Source organism: Suncus etruscus, chromosome 18 (genome assembly GCF_024139225.1).
Source record: "Suncus etruscus isolate mSunEtr1 chromosome 18, mSunEtr1.pri.cur, whole genome shotgun sequence".
In the NCBI taxonomy this organism is placed as follows: domain Eukaryota; kingdom Metazoa; phylum Chordata; class Mammalia; order Eulipotyphla; family Soricidae; genus Suncus; species Suncus etruscus.
Window position 1 is genome coordinate 28,773,577 of NC_064865.1, and position 18,480 is coordinate 28,792,056.

The following is an 18,480-nucleotide window of genomic DNA, read 5'->3' on the forward strand; positions in this document are numbered from 1 at the left end:
TGAAATTACAACGAACATCACATGAACCTGGCTCAGGTCAAGAACGATGAACATGGCCTGCTAATTCTTCCACGAGTGCTTTGTCTCTAAAAAAATCCTGCTGCTACGTGCTCGTGCACCCTTAAATGTCTTTGCTTAGTGTGTCCACTTCTTTTTTTTTTTTTTTTTTTTGGTTTTTGGGCCACACCCGGCAGTGCTCAGGGGTTACTCCTGGCTGTCTGCTCAGAAATAGCTCCTGGCAGGCACGGGGGACCATATGGGACACCGGGATTCGAACCAACCACCTTTGGTCCTGGATCGGCTGCTTGCAAGGCAAACGCCGCTGTGCTATCTCTCCGGGAGTGTGTCCACTTCTGATGTTGGCATGTGTGACCTTCCAGATCACTGCCCTCTAGACAACACATACCATCCTGCCATCCTCCCAAGTGCATCCTGATTGTGCCTTTGTCAACAGCACTGTGGCGAGCATCCTAATTTTTTTCGTGGAACTCTTTAGAGCAGCACTTATCAACCAGGGGTCACACAGCCCCCATGTGGGCTCCCAGGGTATTTCAAGGGGCCACACCTAAAAATCCCATAAGAGGGGAGCTGTAGTAAGAGAATCTGTACCAACTGGTAGGACAAAGAAATCAGAGGAAGGAAATAAGGTTGGAAATGCCAGGGCCAGGAAATGTTGGATGAAAGAACCTATGTACGTGCATATGCTGGGTGGGAACTTCTGTGACAATGTGATAAATATAAAAGAGTTTGGACTAGGACTTGCCACAGAGTAAGTGCTCAATAAATACCATCTGGGGTTGTAATTTATAGTCAGAATAAAAAAGGTCCTAAACTAGAAGGTTCTAGTTCTGGAAAACATGCTTTTACATTTACAAAATCTCTGGCTTATGAAACTCCTGGGGGTGAAGGTTAGAGATAATTAACAGGAGTTACAGCACCTGCTTTGCATGTTGTCCATCCTAATTCAAATCTCTGGTTCCCTGAGCACTGTCAGGAGTGACCCCTTGGCATTGATAGGTGTGGCCCAAACCCCACTCCTACTAAAAAAAAAGGGACTTTCTCCTTATGATGACAGAAGCCTGGTCTCTGAGAATGAAAATGTTCTACTCAATCTCTTCCTTACTGGCTGACTGGCGAAGAGCAGGTGAGATGGATGGACGGAATGATTGATTCACTTGCTCACTCAGCCAATAGGTACTTCTACATGCCGGGCTCACATGAGGTGCCAGTACAAAGATAAATAGGACACGGCCTCACCTCAGCTACATGAATTCAATAACGGAACCCCGAGAGCTGTCTGCAGAACATCAATACCATCCTCAGCGCCTGTTATTGACCTGGTGAGGGCTTTCATGTGGTTCCTTCTGAGCAGGGACCTGCCTTTCCAGGGTGTAGAAAGTTAGTCCTCCCTGCAGTCCCATTAACCTGCAGGGCTGCTGGCACCCCAGCTCTTTGTCTACTGAAAATTAACTCTGGAGCTTGTTCTCTAACCCAGGTTTTCACTTTTTTTGGGTGAGGGGCCATACCCAGTGGTGCTCAGGGGTTACTCCTGGTTCTGCATTCAACTTACTCCTGGCAGGCTCGGGGGATCATATGGGATGCTGAAGATTGAATCTGGCTTGGACGCGTGCAAGGCAAATGCCCTACCTGCTGTGCTATTGCTCTGGCCCCTAACCCTGGTTTTCATAAAAGCCACAAAAGAAACATAGGGACACCTTTCTCTAAAGCTGCAGAGTGAGGAGTGATTTCCATATTCCTGTCTGGACTCAGCCTCATGTCTTTAAAGACACAGGTGTTGCTTTGCCCCACTGCTGTGGGGATGACGGGGTGTTGGTCCTGAGATGAAGTGAAACACAAGCAGGACGCAACCCATCACTGGAGATGGAAGTGCGGACCTGCTGGGACAGGTGGGGCTTGACAGGAACCTTGGGTTCCCTCAGCCTATAGAGGCTCAGTATTAATGAGCAGGCTGGGGGGGGGGGCAACAGGCCCTCGGGGTATTATGAAGTGGCTGAGTGACAGACTGAGACCATCCTGAGGTGGCAGAAGTAATCCCCATTTCATCTCCAGGCACAGGGGCCATTAGAGAAGCCACTGACTGAACAGGACCTAAGGAAGGCATCAGTGCTAAAAGACAAATTGACAAGGCTGCCACCTAGTGCTAAGCAGGAGGCTCCGGGAACACAGAGGTGTGGGAAGGAGACCAAGACCTGAGACCAAGATCAGCACTTATCAGGAGCACTGGGGAAAGTGAGGGAAAAAGCAATGGCTACACACACCCTGTGCGGAAGCACAGAGAACATCCCAAGAAGCTGAGCTAAATTCAGGTGGTTTCAGAATGCAGGAACAGGTCAGGGAAGGAAGAGCTGTGACATTAGGGAATTTTATTGATAAAACTATAAATGTAGCTAAAAGATGAAATGAATTCATGCCTGCTGTGCTCACAGAGGAAGCTGAGAGACAGATGCCAGAAGCAGACTTACACTTCCCGGAGGAGAAGGAGGAAATGCTGCCGGAAGCTGAAGCGTGCTCGAACAGGTGATGGAGAAATCCGAACCTCGGGGACAGCCACCAGAAAGGGGAGCGGGGAAATTAGCATGCAGTCGGGCTGCAGAGCTGAGTGGCTCAGCAACTGCAAGCCCACCGCCACATAGAAATGTCCAAATATCTGAGCTCAGAGGAGGTCCCCTAGGGCCTCAAAGGTTGTGAGTTGGAAGTTGGGTAGCTTCAAGGCTGCAGTTTCAGAATGGTGGGTCACTCTCAGGCCACAACACCTCCCTGGAATGCTTCTCCAGCATGAACCCTGCCATGGTACCCATTTTCATCCTTTCTCTCTGGGTGGACTAGCAGCGTCAGGAGACAATTTTACCTGTGCAATGTGGCACAAGAATTAATCCACTCACATGTTTCTTCTGTCCTCTCTACACAGGCCATGCTAGAAACCAATTCCATCTTAAATGAGCTTAGTCCTTGCATTGGCAAACAGTATTAAAGGGAAACAGGTCCAGGCTCTGACTAAACAAAGTCACTGATGTCGCTTGGCAAACACACAGTGACAGACTGAGAAACTGCCTCCTTCCACATGGCCTCCTGTGTGAGGAAGGGGAGCCTGGCCCTGTGATACTCATGAAAACGGAGCTCAGGTCTCAGGAATGCAATGCACGGGCTCTACTGCAGAAGTACATCCCTGCTCCTGACTCCAAGTTTCTCATGCTGTAGTTCTGATGCCCATGGAACTAGAGACCTCAGCTTACCCCTAAGTGTGTGCCATCACAGATCACTGGTTTTCCTGCAAGCCTCGTCACAGTCAACCTCCCTTTCTTAATGCTGGTCCCTGTCCCTCCTGCCTCTCACCCCATAACCAGTTCTATCCTGCTCTAAAGTAGAGAACACACAGCCAAGTGATGCCAGGTACCAACAGTTGCAACAGAAAATGTTATATTTTCTTGGGGCCTGGAACAGGGCTCAAGGGCAGAATGCATGTCACACAAGGGTGAGGCCCTGGATTTAACCCCCACACTAAAAAAAGAAAAGGAAAGACGAAAGAAAATGCATTCCAAGTGTTTTCTATGAAACTTTATGTTTTACATGCTCAGTAAATCCAACCCTTTGTTCTGTGCTACTTTGTGCTGAGAATGATACTGTTTTTTTTTTTTTTTGGGGGGGGTTTGTTATTTACTTTATGCTCTAAGACGTTCCCAGATGGCAATATTATACTGAGTTCTTTTTTTTATGATCAATAACTGATTCAATAAGTCATTGAGCAAGTTGCTCACCAGCTAAATGGGACAGATCACCATGTAATTAGTGAGTGACCTGCTAGTCAACTCATTCAAACCGGCCAGTCCAAAATAATTGGGGGCCCCTTGCACAGATGATTTTGGCAAAGTCCTCAGGAAGATAAACTTCAATGGGGAATATTATCCTTATTTCATCACCGAGATGAACGAGATGGAGGTGGGGAAAATTGCATGAAGATAGTAATCAGACCATAATGCATTCACTCCCCCCACCCTTGTCTGAGCTTCCTTCTCTGCTGCAATTCATCCTCACAGCAGCTTATTAAAGGGAAAAAAAAGCATCTTTTTTTAGGGGGATATGGGGTACGGGCATTACAAAAGAAAAAAGTGATTGCAAATAAAGTATAAATTTAAATTGGTTTTCAATTTACTAAGCACTACACATAATTAATTTAACATAGTTTAAGTGGTAAGAAAATTGGAATTTATTGGCAAGACTTAAAATATGTTGGGTTTGAAGATCAAATATATATTAAAATCAGATTCATTTTTGTTTTTTGTTACATCATCAAAAAGGAAAATGCTTTTATGAGCTGATGTTTAGAACTGTTCAATTTTTTTTACAAAATATCGACTGGTTTACTTTTATAATTTTCAAGTCTGCTTTGAAATAAGGAGGTAAGAGAAGTTTTAGGATTTTGTGTACAAGATTTTCTCTGTAAGAAATAGATTGTGGGTGGTATCATTTATATTATAAATAAACAGAAAGGCAAAATGAATATAAATATCACAATATTTTCATTTCAAAAGTTTTTTTTTTTAACTGTAGAAATACTTCAGTGTGCTCCAGAGGTCTAGCAAGTTTTTGAGTTGTTTTTTGTTTTTCAAATATGGGCAGGGATTGAACCCAGAACCTTCTTGTGCATGCTCTGTGAGTGAGCTGCCTCTGTGGCCCTGCCTGGAGTTCTGACAGACAATGTACAAATCCAGGTCAGCTATGTAAGAGACAGAGGACAGTACCAGATAAAAACATAGAGCCTTTAATTTAAAAAGTGGAAAAAGGGTCCAGAGCAATAGTACAATAGGTAGGGTGTTTGCCTTGCAAGATCCTGGCCTCCCATATGGTTCGTCCAAGTCTACCAGGAGTAATTCCTGAGGTAGGCATAACCCCTAAGCACCACCAGGTATGACCCCAAAAAAATAACAACAAACAAACAAAGAGTAGGAAAGGAATTGGGGAAATAACTCAAAGTTCTGGAGCAAATGTGTTGCATTGTAGGAGAACTGGTTGCAATTTGAACTCAATCACCACATGATCTCCAGAGCATATGGCCAGGGGTATGGCACATAAATAAAAACAAACACAGAATCAACGAAGTGGAAACCCAAAAAACAATCCGAAAGATCAATGAAAGCAGAAGTTGGTTCTTTGAAAAAATAAACAAGATTGATAGACCACTGGCAAAACTAACAAAGAAAGAGAGAGAGAGAAACTCATATTAGGAATGAAAAAGGAGAGATCACTACTGATATGGCAGAGATTCAAAGGGCAATCAGAAACTACTTTGAGAAACTCTACGCCACTAAAAATGAGAACCTGGAAGAAATGGATAAATTCTTGGACTCTTATAATCTTCCACAGTTCAAGGACGATAATGTAGCATTATCTAAATACCCCATCACTATTGATGAAATTAAAACGGTAATCAAATGTCTGCCCAAAAACAAAAGCCCAGGCCCAGATGGATTCACTAATGAATTCTTTCAAACTTTCCAAGAGGAACTACTACCAATCTTGGCAAGACTCTTTCATGAAATTGAACAAACGGAAATACTTCCAAATAGCTTTTATGAAGCCAACATCACCTTGATACCTAAACCAGACAGAGATGCTACGAAAAAAGAAAATTACAGACCAATATCGCTGATGAATGCAGATGCAAAGATCCTCAACAAAATCCTGGCAAATAGGATTCAATGCCTCATTAAGAAGATTATCCACTACGATCAAGTAGGTTTCATCCCAGGAATGCAAGGATGGTTTAACATCCGTAAATCTATCAACATAATACACAACATCAACAACAAGAAAAATAAAAATCACATGATCATATCAATAGATGCAGAGAAAGCATTTGATAAGGTCCAACACCCATTCTTGATCAAAACTCTCAGCAAGATGGTAATGGAAGGAACCTTTCTCAATATAGTTAAGGCCATCTACCACAAGCCAGTGGCAAATATTATCCTCAATGGAGAAAAACTAAAAGCCTTCCCTCTAAATTCTGGCACAAGACAAGGCTGTCCTCTCTCACCACTCCTATTCAACATAGCACTGGAAGTACTCGCTACAGCGATTAGGCAAGAAAAAGATATCAAGGGAATTCAGATAGGAAAGGAAGAAGTCAAGGTCTCACTGTTTGCAGATGACATGATACTCTACTTAGAAAACCCTAAAGACTCGACCAAAAAGCTTCTAGAAACAATAGACTCATATAGCAAGGTGGCAGGCTACAAAATTAGCACACAAAAATCAATGGCCTTTCTATACACCAATACTAATAAGGAAGAAATGGACATTAAAAAAACAACCCCATTCACAATAGTGCCACACAAACTCAAATATCTTAGAATCAACTTGACTAAAAATGTGAAGGACCTATACAAAGAAAACTATAAAACTATAAAACTCTGACACATGGAAATGGAAACACATACCCTGTTCATGGATTGGCAGGATTAACATCATCAAAATGGCAATACTCCCCAAGGCATTATACAGATTTAATGCGATCCCTCTAAAGATACCCATGACATTCTTCAAAGAATGGATCAGGCACTTTTGAAATTCATTTGGAACAATAAGGGAGGAATTACTTTCCCCAACTTTAAACTTTACTACAAAGCAATAGTTATCAAAACAGCATGGTATTGGAATAAGGACAGGCACTCAGATCAGTGGAATAGACTTGAATACTTAGAGAATGTTCCCCAGACATACAATCACCTAATGTTTGATAAAGGAGCAAGAAATCCTAAATGGAGCAAAGAAAGCCTCTTCAACAAGTGGTGTTGGCACAATTGGATAGCCACTTGCAAAAAATTGAACTTAGACCCCCAGCTAACATCATGTACGAAGGTAAAATCCAAATGGATTAAAGACCTCAATATCAGACCTGAAACCATAAGATATATAGAACAACACATAGGCAAAATACTCCAGGACATTGAGACCACAGGCATATTCAAGGAGGAAACTGTACTCTCCAAGCAAGTGAAAGCAGAGATTAACAGATGGGAATATATTAAGCTGAGAAGCTTCTGCACCTCAAAGGAAATAGTGCCCAGGATACAAGAGCCCCCCACTGAGTGGGAGAAACTATTCACCCAATACCCATCAGATAAGGGGCTAATCTCCAAAATATACAAGGCACTGACAGAAATTTACAAGAAAAAAAATCTAATCCCATCAAAAAATGGGGAGAAGAAATGTACAGACACTTTGACAAAGAAGAAATACAAATGGCCAAAAGACACATGAAAAAATGCTCCACATCACTAATCATCAGGGAGATTCAAATCAAAACAACTATGAGGTACCACCTCACACCACAGAGAATGAGAATAAACAGTGTTGATGGAAATGTGGAGAGAAAGGAACTCTTATCCACTGCTGGTGGGAATGCCGTCTAGTTCAACCTTTATGGAAAGCAACATGGAGATTCCTCCAAAAACTGGAAATCGAGCTCCCATACAATCCAGCTATACATCTCCTAGGAATATACCTTAGGAACACAAAAATACAATACAAAAACCCTTTCCTTACACCTATATTCATTGCAGCACTATTTATCATAGCAAGACTCTGGAAACAACCAAGATGCCCTTCAACAGACGAATGGCTAAAAAAACTGTGGTACATATACACAATGGAATATTATGCAGCTGTCAGGAGAGATGAAGTCATGAAATTTTCCTATACATGGATGTATACGGAATCTATTGTGCTGAGTGAAATAAGTCAGAGAGAGAGAAAAATGCAGAATGGTCTCACTCATCTATGGGTTTTAAGAAAATGAAAGACATTCTTGCAATAATAATTTTCAGACACAAAAGAGAAAAGAGCTGGAAGTTCCAGCTCACCTCAGGAAGCTCACCACAAAGAGTGATGAGTTTAGTTAGAGAAATAACTACATTTTGAACTGTCCTAATAATGAGAAGGTATGAGGGAAATGGAAAGCCTGTCTAGAGTACAGGCAGGGGTCGGGTGGGGAGGAGGGAGATTTGGGACATTGGTGATGGGAACGTTGCACTAGTGATGGGTGGTGTCCTTTACATGACTGAAACCCAAACCCAATCATGTATGTAATCAAGGTGTTTAAATAAAATTTTAAAAAATTAAAAATTGCTGGCTGTAACCAAGGTTTTTCATTAAAAATATTAAAAATATTAAAAAAAAAACCAAACACAGAAAAAGAAAGAAAAGAAAACAGGAAAAATACCCTTCCTTTTTCCCATTCTTTCTCTTACCCTGCCCAGGTGCTCACATTTTCTATTTAATGATGGGTTTCTCCAGAGGTGGAGCTCCTGAGGTCAGTGCTTATGGGAGTCACACCAGCACCAGCTGACCCTCACCTTCTGGAGTGGAGGTGACAGTGGTCATGGGCAGGGAGAAGGATGAGGCTGGGCAGGGCAGGTGCCAGGCAGCAGATGGCTGGAAAGTTCAGAAGAGAAAAAAGGTCTGCATGTGAGTTCTGAGAGTTCAACCCTGCTGCCTGGACCATAGGCCCCTGAGAACTGGAGGAAAACAATTCAAATATGGTGCCTGGGAGCACTAACCTGGAGTCTGGGCCCCTTTCTGGACAGGAGCATTGTGTAGCCACCTGGTGGCTGGACTCAACTGAGAGAAACGGGACAAAGAAAACTGCAGAACCCTTTGTCTTAGGTCCCCACTGTACATTTACCTCCATTTGAATATTACTGGTCCTTCTGGTGCAGGACAGTTCTGAGGGGGGTCTAAGGCCCAAGCACTTGCACTGACTACCTCCAAAATAGGGGAAAATTCATTCCTCTTCCCTCCTTAATTGAAGGGTCAAAAAACAACCTCCACGGTTCTGGCAGGACTGTGTGCTCCCTGCAGCCAGGCCTGGTGCCAGGGGGAGAAACAGATGTGTAAAGAGGCTTGTTCAGAAACACTAAGGCTTATGTTTATAGGACCAGAGCTGACAGTAAAACCACAAGTGTGGTCCCCAGATACCTCATAGGACTGGATTTCTTCTACAACCCACTGCGGGGCCCAAGGGAAGAGGGGGATACTGGAGTTGTGAGTCAGTTTGACCTCTCAAGGTCTCTGTGGTTGCCAGTTCTGGTAGGAATCAGCAGAGCTGGAGGATCTGGTTTTCATTTGCTAATGGACAGCCATCCAGAGATGACAGGGATATCCCCACTGGGCCAGAGCAGGACGTGTCTGTCCTCAGCTGCCTGGACCGCAGGCTATTAGCAGGAGGACAAATAGTACCATCTGGCTGGAATGAGGCCTTGAACTGACACCAAGGACCCTTCCAGCTATATCCTGAAGGACCCTTACCTCATTCGCTGTGTTGTGTGTCCCCACAATTCGGATGAAGGAGGCAGGTTGTCTTTCAAAACTCACAGATTGCCAGGACCTGCAAGAGAAGCACAAACCTGTTCAGCAGGTAGTTAGTTTTGCCCTCAGGGGCTCAGGGACTCTGTCCCAGGGAGACTTGGGCTTGGGAGGTCAGGCTGATAGGACTAGAGCCATAGAATCTATGGCCCAGGGAAGCTATGTGGACAGAGAAAACACCCAGAAGCCTCTCAAACCCTCTTTGAGAATTGCATACAAGGTGCTACAGAAAAGCAGAAAGGACAGGTACATTCATGAGGCCCAAACAGAAAAGTGATAGGCACTGATAGAGTTCATAAAACATACATAAAGCAGCGGCAAATGGGACCACCACTGAGGCCTGGGGCTAAAGAGTGACATCCAAGTGAGCACAGAAACACTCCTGGGGGGCTGGAGGAGCTGGAGGGCTGGGCAGAGGAAGTTAGAGGTACAGGGTCACATGTGAGCAACCTTCCTCTTGTCCCCATTTCTTATGCCAGCTGGGCCTTCACCGTACTTTCCTTCCCTGCTGTCAGATGCTCTCGCCAAACAGTTTAGGCCCAGGACCACTCCTTCTCTGGGTGGGCTCAACAGGAACCCTGATATTCTAGTGGCAACCCGTGACTGAGGGCAAGGGCTGGCCAGTGCCTTTAACATGTGGCGGAGGAGGCCCTGACCCAGCCCAGAGGAGGTACCTGTCCCTAGCTTCACGCTTACAGCTCCTGGGAGTGCTCTGGAGGTGGGGAGGCACCCACGCTGTAAACTCCAACAATATTTTCTATAATAGATGTGAGGAGTTCACAGTTGTTGCCGTCCTCCTCCGCTTGCACGGTGGAAATGCCAGCTGCCGGGAAGCTGTTTCCTGTAATTGTCTAATTACCTAGTAATGCTATCAAAGAAAATATATGTATTCGTGGTGTGCGTCCCTCCTTTGGTTTCAGGTGTTCCATCTCTCCCTCACCAGCAGCTTCCACTGAGATTGATTCACTGCTGCCTGGACACCAGGCCCCTTAAGGTCATTAAAAAGTCGTTACCATCCTGTGTGCAAAGTCTGTGCCTCTGAAAGCAGTTCTCTGGAAACAGCAAAAGAAGAATCGCTCCTGCTGTCCAAGTGCCATTATTCACACAGGAAGGGGACACGGTCTGACCATCCCCAACAAACTCACTCCTGGCCTGTTTGCTCAGTGGGGGCCCCCCACCACTATCCAGACCCACACAGCGCTCCTGTGGAGGCTGCTGGATGGAGGCCTGTGGAGCTTTCCCCCTCAGCCTGGCTCCCACAGGCCAAGCTGTCACTCCCAGCTCAGCAGGATCAGCGCTTCAGCTTGCTGGGAAGCACAGGGTGGGCAGGGCACAGGGCACCTGAGTCTAACCCACCGCTAGTGCTGTGAATCTTTCGGGTGGAGTGGGAGGGGAGGCTGTTCCATCAAGTCATTTTTACAAATGGGTGGGAGTGGTGGAGAGGGTGACAGGGGTGGAGGAGATGGAGCGAAGATCTTATTTTCTTTGGCTTTCTAGACCTATGTCTATTTAAATAGTCCATCCTGTCGGGAGCCTGAGAAGAGAGCTTGACGGGGGAGAGCGCTCACAGGCAAGAAGCCCAGTGAAATCCTAGGCACCGTGGAGTCCTGGGCAACACATTGGGAAGAGCCCTGAGGCAATGGCAGTGTGGCTCAACATGAAAAAAGGAAGGAAAAAACACCTTCCAGGTGCTTCTGTTGGAAAGGTCTCCTGTAGGGCCATCAGCTCACGTCCTCACCAAAAGAAGCTGTGAGGAAGGTGGAGGGTGAAGATGTCAGAATCAGGACTCCAGGGGCCTTCCATTCTCCTCCACAAATAAGGCCTCTGGGTGAGGTCCTGGCAGAGCTGGAGTCCTCACCCCCACCTTTTCTCTTCCAGAACCCAGGTAGGACTCAGGGCTTTAGTCTCCTGGCCCTCCCCACTGCTCGGGGAAGAGAGGCTGGCAGGACAGTGGCCTGGGCAGGAGGGAACAGTAGCGAAGTAATAAGATCAGAAGGCCTCAATTTAATACCAATTCTCCATTACACTGCATTAATATCTAATCACATTAGAGTTCATTTTCACTAACACAGCCTGAGAGCTGAATATATGATTTCATTTTCAGCAAAACTGGATACCAACCCTCAGACCCATGTACCAGTAGGTGGAAAGTTGGTCAGGATGAGGTAATGAGCATCCCTCCCTCCCTTAATATCTGATTCCATTCCCTTCGACATCCTCAGGATGACTTTGAATGCTACTGGGTGGGGGAAAAGAGTAGATGGTGCAGAGACCATCCTCAATGTCTCCGAGTGACAGCTGTAATCACTGTGCCAAGCTGTCACCTGTCACGAGGGTGTCACTGGGCACCCTCGAGGGCTCCATCCATGCAGAAGCTGTATACAGAGTATGTCTGTGTGAGCCCTTCCACATGTCAAGTGCTCCGTATTTCTTCCCTAGACTCTCCAGGAAGACTGAGCATGGGGGTACAGACCCCTCTTTTCAGTCAGCTTCATGTAACAGGTGTGGAAGGTGGATAAAAAAGGAGTGAGACGTGTAGAAGCAAAGATGTGCAGTCTTTGCTCTGAGCAAAAGTCTCCACGAGACCAATCACTTTCTCCAATCCAGTCGCTCAAAATGTTTGCCGAGTTTGGGAATAGAAGAATTTCAAGAAAAATTTACTTTACTTTTTTTACTTTTTGGACTGTTTGAATTTAGGAGACTGTATACGTGAGCACGAAACAGGTAGTAATCCCTGAGCATTGCTGGTGTGCCCATCTCAAACAAAAATAAAACAGGGCAACAATAACAACCCACCTTACCTTCTACCCAGGCTTTCCTAACAGAAAATATAAAATACAGGGAAGATGTCAGTTCTGTACTATTATGCAAAGTATTTCTAGGTGAGAGGGTCACTGTGATGACAAAGGATATAGTGGGAGAGATTTCATCCTGGCCTTTGGGAACCAAAGGTACTGTGGTTACAGTGGCTGACTCCAGTGGCTCTGAACTCTGGTGGTCTAGGTCGAATCTCAGTTTTGCATTCCTGCCAGCTCTGAGAACATGGACAAAAGCTGACTAGCCTCTCTGGGTTCAAGTCTCCTCATCTGGGAAAAGAGGAAAGGAAGAACTTCCTGGGAACAGAGAGATACTACAGTGGGTAAGGTACTTGCCTTGTATGCAAGTAACCTGGGTTTGATTCCCCAATACCATATAAGTTTCCCTGAGTCCCACTGGGAATAGAAGATTCCAGAGTATAGAGACAGCTGACCCAGGACAGACCTTGGTTTGATCCCCAGCATCCCATATGGTTCCCTAAGCCAGGAACGATTTCTGAGCACATAGCCAGGAGTAACCCCTGAGCATCACTGGGTATGGCCCAAAAACCAACCAACCAACCAACCAAAAAAAAAAAAACCTAGGAAATCCCCTGCCCCAATAACTGATTAGATAAGATACACTCCTCCCTGGTACTTCATCTGAGTCTCAGCTGATGCCCTGCGATTTGATGACTGAACAGCTCCAGGATGCCTGAGAACACCCTTCACGGAAGCACCTATTTATTGCTGGGTGAGCACCTATTTATTGCTTAGAAGCAGACAAGACAGTAGGCGTTGGAGAACGGGAATCCAGGAGATGTGCTCTTGAGCCTGGCACCTGCTGGGAGTCTGGGGGCATCTGTGCAAGATTCAGGCTTGCCCTTGAGAAGTTGATCATCTCCGAGGGGAGACTGGCTCCCCTTCCAAGACCTAATTAGAGAGCCCTGCCAACAGAATACCGGTCCCAACTCACAAACTGATAGTGTTCCAAAACTTCCCTTGTAATTGGCTATTTGACACTTGGAGAAAAATAAAGTTGATATAGTTCCCAGGCCCACCCAAAAAACTCAATTTAACCTGTAATGAGATTGAAATACTATACATACATTATGTCTAAAAAAGGAAGGGAAAAAAATGTTGTTACCATAGTAGTAATTAAACAAGCCAAAGAAGACATTTAAGGTAAGTGCTAAAGAATTAAATCCTGTAATGCAGACAGTATGGAGGGCTGATCTGCTCAGAGAAGAGGGATGAAGTGGACCAGACCTTTCTTCTAGAAGCCTCTCCCACCTGCAGACCCCTGTGGGCTTTAGAAAGTGCGCCAGAGCTGTGGGCTCTCTCCTTCAGCTCCAGCACAGCCTGTTAGGGGACAAGGCGACAGAGCAGAACCCACTACAGAGCAGGCACTGAGAGTTAAGCGGTGTGTCAACAGTCCAGAGCTCCACTGCAGAGTCAACAACAGAAGCCAGATTTAATGACTGTTGGTTTATCCTCTCCCACCAAAGGGCACATCAAGGAACTTTCCAATAATTGAGAGCAGAAGCACCAATTATTCCCTGTCACCTGGGTCACCAAGTGTGACCCACACCTCACTTATGTGCCCATGTCCTGACTCTGGGGCAGGAGAGTGCACAACAGTGGGTCACATGCTGACCTCAGACAAACAGCAGTCCCCTGAGGCCTCAGTTTCCCCTCAGTCAGGGAACTAATTGTTGAAGATAAGGTTCCAAGAGAAGATGCACAGAGAGCCTGGTGTAAAGGAGCCATATAGTGACAGCTACATCTCTTTTGGTCTTACATTGATGCTATGGGCTGGGGTAGAAGCAGAAAATTTCGGGGGTCTCATGTGCTGCCACACTAAGCAGGGTGGCAACACACTCACTGAGTCACTCAATTTACATGTAGACATGGCTGCTATAAAGTATTTCCCACACTCTCTGCTGGGAGGAAAGCTGCACCCGGGGGCTGTCTGTGAGAAGGAAGGAAAGAAGGCAGGGGCAAAGGAGACCCCTAGGTGAAGGGGACAGGGTTTCATTTGGTTCAACTACAAAAAAGTGAAGTGAATATGAAAAATGTCAACTTCAGTCAATTCTTGGGATGAGTATATTGAGTAAATGTTATATTACATTTTATTCTATAAAGAGTTCTTAAGATAAATAAAAGGAAAAAGCAAGAACAGCGTTTTTTTTGGGGGGGTGCTCCAGTTTCTGTGAGAAAGAACTCACTGAAGTGGATGTAGGAAGTTGCAGATGTAAGTGAGGTTTGAGAAGGTGCGTGCCCTCTGCAGATAGTGCCATTGGCCTGTCAGAGCTAGGAGAGGACTGGGCAGCAGCTGGCTGTGCAGGGAATGTGCTTTGCCACCTTGGCATCGGAGTAGGTGGCTCTGGGTGACAAAAATAAAATCACAAGTCCTAAAAGGGAGGAAATAGATCAGCCAGGAATGGCTTTCACTCTTCACCCAGGACTTGACTTCTCTGGGCTCCAATGTCTCTTCCACGAAGGAAGCGTGTTCCTTCAGCTTTGAAAAGGATGGGACTAGGATGCCTGTGTGCTGGGGAGAATGCAGACGTCAGACTCTTTCACAGCCAACTGGGACGTGGTAACAAAAAGCCAAGGCTGGGCTGGGCAAACTGGACACACTGCTTCATCTTGACCCCTCTGCTAAAAGGGTGGTAAGGACTTTAATTTGCTTCATGTCAAATACAAGTGTTCTAGCATAGGTATACAGACAAGAGCAAAGGTGAGCTGCTAAGCAGGAAGTGCTCTCCTCTGTCTTGGCAGAAGGCATGGAGAGCTCTGGAAGATCTTACTGTAGGTTATGTGGAAGTGATGATCCCATGTGGAGGTTCCTGGAGTACCCTACCTTCCTTCCCTCAGCTCTCAAGCCATTGTGACCTGTGCTTTCTTGTCAGGTGAGAAACTGTGTGATCCTTTGTGATCAGTCCAAGAGGAAAATACCTAGGGTATATTTATGGACCAACCTTTCCTTTCTGCCCCTACATTCTTCCCACTACAGATTTTTGTTTTTGACTGGGGGGTGGGTGGATAGCTCCTAAGTGTTGCTCAGGAGCATCAAGGGCCCCACCTCATTGGTGACTCTTTGCCAAGTGGTTGGCAAATGCAAGGGACTGAGGATGCAGTACTCTTTTAGCCCTGAAGTGCCAAGGATCACCTAAGCTTCCCCAGAGGATGAGGGAGGATAGAGATTCCACAAAACTGTGTTACTGGGATTGTATGTGGTTGGTGTACCATTTCCTGAACCTCCACCACAAGTATTGTCAAACACTTACTATGCCACAAGTGTGTTCCACATTTTGTCCTTAAGAAGCTTATATCCTAGTGGAAGAGGAGACATTCATCCATGTTGAAGAAGGGTTATAGAGAAAGATAGACTGAGGGGCAGACTGCTTTAGGAAACATATTTAATTTAAGTAGGTTCTCTCTAGTGAACCTGAAATAAGACTGTAGAAATAGAGAACTGAAGGGCCATAAAGATGGGAATCTTGTTCTATGAAAAGAAACAGAAGGAGTTGATAACTGAATCTGAACTAGTGGGCAGGTGGCTCCTTAATCCCTATCTGAAATCCTTCAATGAAACCACAAACCTGTCCTCTAAGAAAATTTCCAGCCAGTTTTCTCTCCAGCCAATTGTACAGGTGGAAAGTTGGCCAAGGCTCACCAAAGAGAGACAATGGCAGCAAACAGAAAAGAAAAACTCAAAACAAAAATATAGAATTTAGCAAGCACCATAAAGCTCCAGAAAAAAGAACCATTTATCATAAAAAAGTATTATTACACCCTTGAGATAAGGATCAAAAGATAAGAAAAGGAATAATCAGAGAACAAGAATATACTCTTGTAAATTAAAACCATGAGTTCAAAGAATTAATTCAACAGATTATTTACACTTAAATTAAGAAAATATTCCAGGATACCCCCCCTAAAATGAGCAAGTCAGAAAATAGAAGAAATGGATAAGAGGGTGAGAGGAGAAAACAAAGAGGTCTACTGTCTGCTGAACAGGTGTCCAAAAAAAAAAAAAAAGGTATTTGCTAGGAAACTGTCTAAATAAAAAACATTTTCTCCACCTGGAGGACATGTTCCCAGGTTAAAAAGACCACTGTGCAATCATTATGATAAATGAGGGAATATTCACATAAAAGCATATAGTTGAAGGAATTAGATTTTAAATGCTTCTGGAGAAGAAAGAGTGGTTAGCAAAGATGTGGGAACAGAATCACATGATATTTTTCAAAAGCAACACTGGGAGTTAGAAGTTAATGGAGGGAAAAATTAGTTCCCATCTAGAGTCCCAGTCAAACTGCTAGGTCAAGTATTAGAATAAAGAAACTTTATTCATGTATAAATTTCAAAAACTTTACCTTCAGCAAATCAGAAGAAATTACAAGAAAATGTACCCTATCATAAACCAAGCATTAACTAAGACAAAGATAATCTGGGGATCCAGCCAAGAGGATATGACATGGAACAGGGCTGCCGAGCTTTCATAGCTGGCCCACAGATAGGCCTGAGATGCTTATGGAGAAAGGAGAAAGGTGTGTGGGGAGAAGTTAACAGGTGCTTACGGGTGAAAAGCAAAATGATCTACCATATGTGTTTGATTAGGTTGATTTGATAAAAGTTAAGGGAGAAAATAAAAAATTCCAGGAGGTAGTAGTGATTAGTCCATAGAAAACAAATGAATAATTGACATATAGAAACTAATAATAGAATAATAGAAACACAATAAATCAAAGAACTGTGATTATGGTTACTCCATGGCCTGGCTCAGAGTCACAGAGCTATTCTAACATCATTGATAAAAAAGAAAACAAACAAGATTTAACGAGAGTGGGAAGATGTAAGGATAAATTTCCAAGGAAGCTAAATCTTTACCCTTTAACAATAGAAAATTTTGGTTAAAAATTAATAGAGAGCAGAAGCAGCATAGAATTTAGAAATATGAAGGTCTGGGGGCTGGAGAGATGGCGTGGAGGTGGGACATTTGCTTTGCGTGCGGAGGGATGGTGGTTCGAGTCCCGGCATCCGATATGGTCCCCCAGCCTGCCGGGGGTGATTTTTGAGCGCGGAGCCGGGAGTAACCCTGGGTGTGACCCAAAAACCAACAAGTAAATAAAAAATAAATAAAATTAAAAAGAAAAAGAAATATGAAGGTCCAAATTGAAAGAAAGGGTGAAAAGAGATAAACAAGATTGATTCTGAAAGTTTGGTCACATGTTATATGGGGACACAGACACTTCACCGCCCTCTGCTGGAGGGGGCATCAACTCAAATACTTGCAGTCAGCAATGTCTACCCAGACCCATGGAACCAGCTATCAGTCCTCCCTGGCTTATGAGCTCACACTACGCTCACAGCATGGGAAGGGAATAAGGATTGTACTGTGACACTGTTTTAATAACAAGAGAATAGAAGCAAACTAAATGTATCTCACTTAAGACTAGTTAAAAAAATTAAGGCCGGGCTGGAGAGATAGCATGGAGGTAAGGCGTTTGCCTTTCATGCAAGAGGTCATCGGTTCGAATCCCAGCGTCCCATATGGTCCCCCGTGCCTGCCAGGAGCAATTTCTGAGCATGGAGCCAGGAGTAACCCCTGAGCACTGCCGGGAGTGACCCAAAAACCACAAAAAAAAAAAAAAAAAAAAAAGAAAAAAAAAATTAAGGCCAAAAAAAAAAGAAGAAAATTAAGGTACATCTCTATCCTGGCAGCTGTGGGCAGGGCAGAGGAGGTCGAGAACCTCCTGTATTTGGAAGTAGGGAAAATATACACATCTGCTGATGCACCAGCTCTTCTCTCTGGAGGAAGAGGCGGTAGGAAACGGGTCCCTGTCTGAAGCTTCTGTTTTTTTTTTTTTATTCTTTTAAATGTATTTTCTTTGAGTGCATTATCTTTTCAGGCTAAAAGAGCCGTTTAAGGAGAGAAAAGGAGAGCGGGACTGAGGCAAGAAAGGAAAGCAGGGAAAGTTGCTGCTTTGTGTGATGTGCCTCAGGGGGCCACAGGACTTCTAAGAATGTGGGCAACTTACATTAAAAGCAAAACAAATTCCAAAGTAAAACAACAGACAATGCAGGGCCAGGAAAGGAGGTGGTGAGGCCTAAAGAGTAAAGGTACAAGGATGCCCTATGGTAGCTAGGCTCTCTGAAGGAGACAGCTGAAGGCTGGCCCTGACCCACTAGGCTCCCAGTGGTGGTATAGCCTGTCCACGGTGATTGCACTAAGATGTGATGGACATTGGAGGCCTGAGTGACCAAAGGTTCCTGGAAGCAGGACCTCCCT

At 44.7% G+C, this 18,480-nt stretch overlaps 1 protein-coding gene across 1 annotated transcript in view; it reads right to left on the reverse strand.

Moving 5' to 3' along the window:
* The window catches only part of BTBD9 (BTB domain containing 9), a 509,556-nt gene that overhangs the window by 9,665 nt on the left and 481,411 nt on the right, over positions 1 to 18,480 (reverse strand). The window contains exon 10 of the mRNA XM_049765342.1: positions 9,328 to 9,406. Within this exon, the coding sequence (XP_049621299.1) occupies positions 9,328 to 9,406 (79 nt within the window). The remainder of the gene's footprint in view (positions 1 to 9,327; positions 9,407 to 18,480) is intronic.